At 42.2% G+C, this 10,543-nt stretch overlaps 1 protein-coding gene and 1 long non-coding RNA gene across 3 annotated transcripts; one reads left to right on the forward strand and one right to left on the reverse strand.

Moving 5' to 3' along the window:
• Positions 1 to 316: 316 nt before the first annotated feature.
• Positions 317 to 1,409, forward strand: LOC108163079. 2 transcript variants are annotated; one of them, XR_004472976.1, is made up of 3 exons: positions 317 to 605; positions 668 to 801; positions 1,083 to 1,409. It is a non-coding gene; the product is annotated as an uncharacterized LOC108163079 (long non-coding RNA). The 2 variants fall into 2 exon arrangements; XR_001775624.2 differs by lacking the exon at positions 1,083 to 1,409 and having other exon boundaries at positions 319 to 605; positions 668 to 903.
• Positions 1,410 to 3,436: 2,027 nt separating this feature from the next.
• LOC108161413 lies at positions 3,437 to 6,528 on the reverse strand. Its single transcript, XM_017295665.2, has 4 exons — positions 6,033 to 6,528; positions 5,037 to 5,196; positions 4,191 to 4,277; positions 3,437 to 4,133 (listed from the first exon to the last, which is right to left on the reverse strand). The coding sequence occupies exons 2-4, from the start codon at positions 5,104 to 5,106 to the stop codon at positions 3,523 to 3,525; spliced, it is 768 nt and encodes a 255-aa protein (XP_017151154.1). The 5' UTR covers positions 5,107 to 5,196; positions 6,033 to 6,528; the 3' UTR covers positions 3,437 to 3,522.
• Between the last annotated feature and the right edge of the window lie 4,015 nt (positions 6,529 to 10,543).

Below are 10,543 nucleotides of genomic sequence, written 5' to 3' on the forward strand. Positions count from 1 at the left end.
CGTTTAGTCGTCATGTAAAAAATGCACCAAAATGTAAATATTGTAGAAACGATTCGAAATCATAAATTTCAAAGAAATTGATTCACTGCCTTCGAAATGAGATATACTCTTTTGATTACGAAAACAGCTGGACTAAAGGAAAAAGGTGGCCAAATTTTTCAAGTTAATCCACTTCTTTGGCATTAGCTGCTCCATATTGTATTGTTTCATATTATTTACAATAAGCAAGCAATCCATGCCCTACAAAACCCCAGATGTCAAATTCGATGTTGTGTGAGAATACTGGAAAAATATCAGTATAGTCCGGAACGTGCGGAGTAAAACACAAAAAAATTAAATTTTAAAAATTCTAAATTTTGAGAAATATTTATTTCGGTTTTTTTTCAATTAGGTTTAAGCATAAAGTGATTCTTTTTTTTTATACAAAAAGCAAAAAGTAAACTAAAAAAAAAAAAAAAAAAAAAAACAACAAAATTTGGATCATTTGAAACATTTTAGTTGATTTTGCCATCTCTACGTAGATCAGAACGGAGCTCAGGGTCGGCGACTGCGGGCGTACACAGAGGTATACATTTGCTTTCGGTTTGCGGTACATCGAACACAGTGTAAGCATAAATGGTATTGTGGTGGTAAAGTTTTTGTTTGTTTAAATTTTAACTTTTTCTAGGCGGCTGATATCACCACATGTTACACGCCTCGACAATCGTCTGGGCAGTACACTACGTTTCCCGGGGAGTGACATGGATGCCACAAGATATGAAAAGACATAGTTGCACATTTTTGGTCGATGAATGAAGAAGCGTATGAAGTCATTGCATTAGTTACTCTACATTTATTTTGATACTAAAAATGATTATATTTTGATACTAAAAATGATTATATTTTGATACTAGAATACACAAAGATGTCTAATTATTTTTATTGACATCGAATGGGCCAAAAATATAAATTTAAATCATAGCATAGCAATCATAGCGCTATTCTGTAAAATCAAAATAAATTCATATAAGCTCGACGCGGACTGAGAAAACAAAAATTTTGTGCATAACAATAAATAAAATTGCATTTCCATTTACTTTTAGCGTTTCTTGGGTTCAGGATCAGGAGCAGGAACCGGAGCCGGAACTCCCCATTTGGTCAATTGGCAATTATCTCGATGAATTAGCAGCCGGACAATGGCACAGCAGAGGCGCGTCGCATCCATCCCAGGACACTGAACGAGTGTTGGACATTATACAGCGAATTCTTTGCGAAAAGAAACCTGCGCCATGCCCCAACATGATTCGTATGATAAGCACTTGTACCTGGTTGCATATAATTCTCCCTGAAATAACCACACACCTCTATGTTTCATTTTGTATAAAAATATATAATTCTCAAGTTTATCAAAATATATTAACTTCATTGTCCTTTGTTTGCTTTGAACTAGAGATATGCCGACATGCATTCGAACAGTAGGAGCACAAGCACCTCGAGCTCTGCTGATACTATTGAAGAGATATGTTCAAGCTACGCTCACTTCGAAGATCCTGACCCCAGACCCCTGACCCGATCCGATACCAGGAGGAAATGTGTTTACCTGTTTGAATAGTCAGCACATTAGTCTAATCGTAAATTAAGTTTATATTTTTCTTCAATAAAACGAACCTGTAGTTTTTTGTGTTGACTGTTACCAAACTTTTTTGTGTGCACCAGATCTACACAGGAATACGCCTTGAATTGTGTTAGTCGCTTAAATTGATGGGGGGGCTCTACAATGCTTATATTTTAGTGATCGCCCAGCGATTCCGAGTATATGACCGATGAGACCACTGAAAATGACCGCGAAGCCGGGATCTCCTATGACGAATTTGTGCCCACGAGTCGCTCCTCAGTGCTGCCCGTCGGCGGGGCTCAGCATCAGCGCAATCGCGTGGCTGTGCCACGAATTCGCCATGTCCTCGTAAACCACAATTCGGTGGCGTCGGCCGCCAACACACCGTCAAAGCAGGCGGTCAATCAGGAGGAGAGGCCTCGATTTGGCAATCAATTGAAGCTCCCGTCGCCACGTGAAAGTCGCATGTGGCCGAATCCACGATGAGATTATCTATCGAAATTGCTACTAAAAACAACACTTCTTGGACTAAAAAATTGCATTGCTGTACATGTAAAAATGGTGTAGATACCATGTACAGTCTTAGATACAAGTAAACAGTAGGCGCGATGTTCAAAAGTGAGAATCAGGTGTGATAAGTTTATTATAAGTGATAAGTTGATAAGTTATATTGTGACCGATGTGGGAAATCTCGACTTGGCTACACGGGCAATAGGGATATTGCCCATCGATGTTTATGTGGACCTATTTTGGAGAGACATTACCCTGATTAAATTGGTTTGGATGGCAGGTAAATTCTGTATGATTTTGTTATACCCGATACTCAAAATGAGTATTGGGGTATATTAGATTTGTGGTAAAAGTGGATGTGTGTAACGTCCAAAAGGAATCGTTTCCGACCCCATAAAGTATATATATTCTTGATCAGCATCAATAGCCGAGTCGATTGAGCCATGTCTGTCTGTCCGTCTGTCCGTCCGTCCGTCTGTCCGTCTGTCCGTCCCCTTCAGCGCCTAGTGCTCAAAGACTATAAGAGCGAGAGCAACGATGTTTTGGATCCAGACTTCTGTGATATGTCACTGCTACAAGAATATTTCAAAACTTTGCCCCGCCCACTTCCGCCCCCACAAAGGGCGAAAATCTGTGGCATCCACAATTTCGACGATACGAGAAAACCAAAAACGCAGAATCGTAGAGAACGACCATATCTTTTAGACTGCAGAATTTGAATAAGATCGTATTATTATTATAGCCAGCATCAAGAAAACAATTTCATTTTTTCTCGCCCTGTCTCTCTCTAACACACACGTAGCATAGCCGGCTTTGCTTAGAGTAAAACATTAGCGCCTAGATCTCAGAGACTATAAAAGCTAGAGCAACCAAATTTGGTATCCACACTCCTAATATATCGGACCGAGACGAGTTTGTTTCAAAATTTCGCCACACCCCCTTCCGCCCCCGCAAAGGATGAAAATCTGGGGATATTCACCGCACTCCTGTTAGATCTCACTATAAAACGTATATCTCAAAATTTCGCCCCACCCCCTTCCGCCCCCACAAAGGACGAAAATCTGTTGCATCCACAATATTGAGGATACGAGAAAACTAAAAACGCAGAATCATAGATAATGATCATATATATCAGATTGCTGAATCTGGATCAGGAACAAATCAATTTGCACTGGCTACGCAGCACCCGACGTCACGCTCAGACTGATTTTCTGTCTCTCTCGCACGTACTCCTTGTCGTGTCGTTTAATATTAGCGGCGTCTGCCGGAGGAGAGCCATACTGACTTAGTATCGGGTATAACTGTAGAGTTGCGGTGTCCGCAGCAACTCACAACGTTCCCCCTCGTTTAGATTTGTTTTTATTTACAAGAAAATTGCTAAGTAATGTAATCAATTAGTAACTAGAAAATTGCACAACCTAAGCCTCCGCTGTCTCCAGGCTGACATCCATTAGCTCCTTTGTGATTTCGCTCTTGCTCCTCGCAGGACCAATATTACTCAGGGCGTTGGACTCCTGCTCGAGGGCTGGCGGTGGCAGCTTGAACCCACTGGGGCCACCTAAATTGAGAGCACCACCTGCATAGGGCGGAGGAGCCGCAGTGGTGCTACTCGTACTGCTGGTACTGGCCATCTTGTAGAGCTGCTGCAGCTGTTGCATGGCATTCTCTTGAACTTGTGGCTGCAGCGGCAGGTTGGGGGCCTGGCTTTCTTCGATCGGACGCCTTGCACTACCCTTCGCCTTGGGCTTTTGCGGTTTCATGCCGTTCGACCAGCTCTCCAGCCAGGTGGCCCCATTTCGCTCCGTAGAGGTCATCAATCTCTCGGCCTCTTCCTTCAGTTGCTGTCGGTACTGCTGTCGCAGCAGGGCCTTCTGCTCGGTGGGGCTCACCTGGCGTTTGTTGAACGATTGATCATCCTTGCTGGGCTCCCCAATGGGTTTCGTCTCCTTCTGGGGCCCCAGCTCGACGAGCACTTGGAAATCGGCATGTTCGCCCAAACGAAAGCCAAAGCCAAGACGTGAATCGGTTCCTGTGTTAACGATACTTTAATCATTTATATGTACATATCTCGTGTCTTGAATCGTACCTTTTTTAATCGGTGGTATGTTGGAGAAAACTAGGGATAATATGGTTGGTAGTTCCTGTGGCACAATGAAAGTGGATGCGTTTTGTGCTGTAACGAAATAAAATTTGTATATTTTAGTTGATTTTTTGTGTCATACACAGAGATACAGAGGAAGAGAGAGATCTCTAGACCAGTTTGCCAAGCCAAGCCCAGCACTTAACTGTAGGCCTGTTGCTTATATAACCTTTTTATGGAGGTTGGGCTTTGGTTTACAGATTTACAGATGACTGATTTTACGGCTAACAAAGCGGATGCCTGAAGTTTTTGGCAGTTAAATCTGACTTTTGAAGGTCATATAAGAAAATAAGTTTGTTTCTTTGAGTCATACTCTAATTCAATTAAATCTACTGCGTATTTATCACTTCCCAAATATTTATACACTTAAGAGTGAACGCTCCTTAACTTTGAACTTTAATTTACTTAATGACTATCCATAAGTACTTTGGTCTTTAATCTGTGCAATTAAGAACATATCACAGACTTTGCACCATTCTACGCACCCCCATAAAACTTAAAGCAAAAACTTATGTGAGGCAAAAACAATGAGCCCGGACTACGACTATCTCCGACTATCCACAACATACATCGCTGATCCAGCGACCTTGACACAAAGACCGGCAACCACTTGGGTGCCTGGCCTGACCAGGCCAAAGTCTGCTTCGGATCCAAACCAAGCTCCAACAGAGAGAGACGACTGTCAATGGCTTAGATGCGGTCGTCAAACCGGTTATAGAGCTGGGCTCTGGGTCTGCGGTAGCTCCAATCTAATCCATTGGAATATACCGATTTTGGGTTACGTTTACTTACTGTAGAGCAGGCTGAGGAGCAGCGGCAGCCAAAGGCTAGCACAGCCCGGGTAATGTTTTGGCCAAAACATGATCAGCAGTCAGACTTGGCCAGCTGGTTGCCAGCATTTAGATTGTGGTGAACCAACTAGATTGCCAAAGCACCAAAAAGAACGAGTAACCTGCAAAGATACACAGCACACAACACATCAACGATTACTTCATGCCACAAAAAGTGGTGTGGTGTTGCGTTTTACAGAATTTTCGCTGCAGCAACGACGTTTGCGCAACACTCAGACCCGAAATGGCTCTAAGCCATGTCTTGAGGTTGGTCAGTTGCCGTTGCCCCGTAGCAAGTGCGTCATTTCTACAAATATTTCAAATATGTTGCCAGGTTTTGGCCGTTTGTTTGCGAGATTTCGATTCCGATTTGTGATATGCAAACACAGATACTCATGCATATGCATGTGTTGCATGTGAATGTGTGCGAGTGGCGGTAAATACAAAAATCCACAACAACAGCAGTCGGTCGGTCTGTTTGGAAATCACTCTCACTTTTGTTCAATGAGCTTCGTATACAATTTTGTTAAGGTTTTTTTCGGCTTGGCCCGCAACGTAGCTCGCCTTGTCTATGGGTTTTGTTTCTACTACAGTATATTTTGCTTTTATTTATTACTCGGCAAGGCACTTGGCCTTGTCTTATTTCGGTTTTGATCGGTTTTGATTGATTTGCGGCTTCTTTCGGTCGCTGTAAACTTCATTTACACTTTACAGTTTACACTCCATTCCGATGGGGCTCAAATTGCTGCTAATAAGCAGGGCAAACATTGCTCAGCTCAGTTCAGTTCAGAAATATTTTATATATTGTTGCATATAAAAATGAAAGTTACTTTAATGGAAAGCTCTGCTATTGCTATTTTTGGCAGTGTAATTTCTGTTTCAATTTAGGTTTTCTTTTCATTTGTTTGGCTTAAAAACAACACACATAGCACATACGAATGGCATAATTAAAACTAACGTATTTCGCTCTGTTCGATTTCTTTCTGTTCGAGTGCGCAACGCGTTGACAACCTGCCCGATGCGCGTCTGGGCCGCAACTGAAATGGAGAGTGAGGTGAGTGTCTCCGGCATGCCACACGCGCGCCAACTCCCCCCTCCCTACCCATCAGTCTTCGAATCAGTCTCGTCTCCGTCTCCAGCCAGAGTTTTTTAGTAAATCACGTAACGTTACTCTTGTTGCCGCGCATGCGCACGCTCTCTGTCTGGTCTGGTGTGGTCTGGCCTCCTCGCTTGAGCTCCATTGAGCTGCGTTTGAGGCTGAAACTGAAACTGAGACGGAGACCGGCTGTTGGCTTCTGCTCCATTAACGTCATCTCTGACTCAAATTGGTGTACTTGGCCTGCGTCTGGGCCTGGGTCTGGCTCTTTCCTTCTGGGGTCTTTCATAATTTGTTGTCTTTACATTATTTTTTGTTTTTGTTTATTGTTTTTTTGGCACATTTTTGTGGCATTGTGAAAGGTGACTCTGGGGCTGTTTGGGGGCTTTTCATAATCGGATCATCTTTTGTGATGAATGCAAAACACAGGATGGAAAAGCTAAATGAGGCTAAGCCAAGAAAACTACAGTGGATATAGGTGGCAGATGAACTGGAGTTTCTTTTTGATACATATTGCAACATTCCTATAAACTGGAATATTGATTAGAAATTGCAACAAGTTGCGTATCTCTTCGATATCTGAAATACTAGTACATACCTCATAGAAAACCCATTCAAGCCGATTTGTCGCCAAATGTCTGAGGTTCATTGCACCCCATAATTACCATAAATATCTACCTGCACTTAAGCACCGCGACATACAATATTATGATACTCAGTGAACCCCGACGTACATGCTTTTCTTATGTTTCTTATGTACGAGTACATAGTATATATGTATATTTATTTTTATAACCCATGGTATTCGGCGGGGCTAAATAAATGCCACACACGCCCCCTTTAACGACAGCCAGTCTAATTAACAAAGAAACACGACATTACCCTATGGACATACATTTTGTTTAATTACCCAAGCATAAAGCAAACGCACTAGAGTACAGTACAGTACGAGTACAAAGCAAACAGTTTATGTAATAGGCGTTGCCTGCCACACCACACGCCACACTCCGCAAGAGACCGGCTTTGCGGCCATTTAGGCCCTGTCCGAACGTCCTACGGTCAATGCATGAAATGCAAACAAATGCCAAACTGCGTCTGCATACCCCTTCAAATGCCATTTGAATGCATTGGCTTGGCTCGGCAATTTTGATGGTTGACTTTTGTACTGCTGCATTAACCAACAAAAAAATATGCAGACTATTGACACTTTTACAGCATCTTTGTTAAACGACCTTTAGCGGAGTCTCGAATGCGTTTGAGCGGCTGTTGACAATAATCAAGTAAATAGGAAAAGGGGCGCTGCGTTTCACAGTGCGCTGAAATTAATAGGGAAACCAGTCGAGACGTTGTACGTCGCTGCTACAGAGCAACGGCACACGTGCAGCGGCGCTACGTTTATTACCAAAGACTGTACAGCATTTTATCCTATATATCCTAACTATATTGTGTGTATTATATGTATTGTATTATACTAACACGTGCAAAGCGTTGCTGGGCTGGCTGGCCAGAGCCAAAGACCCTGGGAACCATTTTGAAAGGAGAACCCATGATACCAGCACCCAATAAAGACAACGAATGTTTATTCCTTCTGAGAGCATATATTTTATAACCATGATGTCGCTGCTGGGTCGCTGAGTCGACAATGTTGCGTCCCGTCCGCTGCAGCAGGGACTTTTCGACGGCGGAATCGTTGGTTCACGCCCACGGTAAATAATGTCGGGCTTCAGCTTCGAGACGCCTAAGTGAATCAGTATATAATTGTGGATATATTTTAAAATATATCTGCCTTTACAGATGAGTTAAGTATAGAATTTCCCCCTCCGCCAGATGCAATCGTAACCCAGCAGGACCGAATCGCCCCCTTGCCCCATTGTCATTCTTCGACTTGGCCATCGCCAACAAGGACTTTCACTATGAAGACCAAGGGAGGGGCAACTCGGGCTACTAGACTCTAGATAGATCTCGATGTTGTTAGGTTTAAGGATATACGCGTCCATTCATTTAGATAGTACAGAAAAAACCAGTATTCTACTAATGAGCAAATCCAAATCTTCGAAAGGCCATATCTCAAAAAAATAGGGCCAGATCGGCGCAGGACCAACCCTCCCAGGATTGTGAGGATTCAGACTGTCGAACAGCATCAAAACCTCGACTTCGAAAATGATGTCGATTTTTGGCAAATTTAATGATGTAACCATCATGATTTTTTGTGAAAATCGGGAAAAAATTGATGTCCTTTTTTCCGATGGCAGTCGATTGGCAGGACTCTCCCGATCACGGAGAGACATGCCACGCCCCGATCGGCCGCCGGATAGCAGAATTATAGCCTACAGGAAAACCAGTATTCTACTGATGAGCAAATCGAAATCTTCGAAAGGCCATATCTCAGAAAAATAGGGCCAGATCGGTGCAGGACAAACCCTCCCAGGACTGTGAGGATCCAGACTGTCGAACGGCATCAAAATCTGGCCATCGACAACAAGGACTTTGACTATGGCAATCAAGGGAAGGCTACGCGGGCGAATAGACTTTAGAGAGATTTCGTTGTTGTTAGGTTTAAGGATATACACGTCCATATATTGAGATAGTAGATACAAATTTGTTCCACTTGTATATTTATTTATACTAAGCTAAGTTATGATGAATAAAACTATTGAAAAATCATCCTTGTTGTATTCTGTTTTGGGGAAAATATAGCGGGGAATATAGGGGAAAAATAGCAGAGAAAATGTAATATTTTTGATTGGGGAAAATGTCCTTGATCCTTGAGAAGGACTCCATTAAATCAGGCACATTTTTTCGATCACAGGAAGGCCCACAAATTAACGCGAAAACTAAATATGTACGGTGGGGTTGTTGGAGTCCTTACCGAAGGATCAAGGACATTTTTCTGATCACGTGGGGCCATGGCACGCCTCGATCGGGCCACTATTAAGGCAGAAAAAAGGATATATAGATCTGGAGAAAATATCCTTGGTCCTTTGTCCTTTATAAGTTCTCCTACAGATCAGGGATGTAATTCCGAACACAGGAAGCTTTTGCACGTCCCGATTGGGCCACAAATAAAGGAGTAAACAATAAAAGTTGTATCTGTCAATTGTTGTACAACAATCTTTTGTTGTTGTACAACAACAACCATTCAAATGGCAGCACCCGAGTATTTCAAAACTGGGATACCAGGCGAACAGAAATCAGCAGAAGGTCGCTGGTTTAAAAATTGTTTTTAAAATATTTTTTTCTCTTCCGCTTTTTAACCCCCAAAGGTATGCAACATATTTTGAGAAAAACCAGCGACCTTCTGCTGATTTCTGTTCGCCTGGTATCCCAGTTCTGAAATACTCGATTGCTGCCATTTGATAGGTTGTTGTTGTACAACAATTGACAGATACAACTTTTATTGTTTACAACAATCTTTTGTTGTTGTACAACAACAACCATTCAAATGGCAGCAAACGAGTATTTCAAAACTGGGATACCAGGCGAACAGAAATCAGCAGAAGGTCGCTGGTTTAAAAATTGTTTTTAAAATATTTTTTTCTCTTCCGCTTTTTAACCCCCAAAAGTATGCAACATATTTTGAGAAAAACCAGCGACCTTCTGCTGATTTCTGTTCGCCTGGTATCCCAGTTCTGAAATACTCGATTGCTGCCATTTGAATCGTTGTTGTTGTACAACAATTGACAGATACAACATTTATTGTTTACTGTTGTACAACAACAACGATTCAAATGGCAGCAATCGAGTATTTCAGAACTGGGATACCAGGCGAACAGAAATCAGCAGAAGGTCGCTGGTTTTTCTCAAAATATGTTGCATACTTTTGGGGGTTAAAAAGCGGAAGAGAAAAAAAATATTTTAAAAACAATTTTTAAACCAGCGACCTTCTGCTGATTTCTGTTCGCCTGGTATCCCAGTTTTGAAATACTCGTTTGCTGCCATTTTAATGGTTGTTGTTGTACAACAACAAAAGATTGTTGTACAACAATTGACAGATACAACTTTTATTGTTTACTCCTTTATTTGTGGCCCAATCGGGACGTGCGAAAGCTTCCTGTGTTCGGAATTACATCCCTGATCTGTAGGAGAACTTATAAAGGACCAAGGACCAAGGATATTTTCTCCAGATCTATATATCCTTTTTTCTGCCTTAATAGTGGCCCGATCGAGGCGTGCCATGGCCCCACGTGATCAGAAAAATGTCCTTGATCCTTCGGTAAGGACTCCAACAACCCCACCGTACATATTTAGTTTTCGCGTTAATTTGTGGGCCTTCCTGTGATCGAAAAAATGTGCCTGATTTGATGGAGTCCTTCTCAAGGATCAAGGACATTTTCCCCAATCAAAAATATTACATTTTCTCTGCTATTTTTCCC

The sequence above is a fragment of the Drosophila miranda genome, chromosome 4, assembly GCF_003369915.1.
Source record: "Drosophila miranda strain MSH22 chromosome 4, D.miranda_PacBio2.1, whole genome shotgun sequence".
Classification (NCBI taxonomy): Eukaryota; Metazoa; Arthropoda; class Insecta; order Diptera; family Drosophilidae; genus Drosophila; species Drosophila miranda.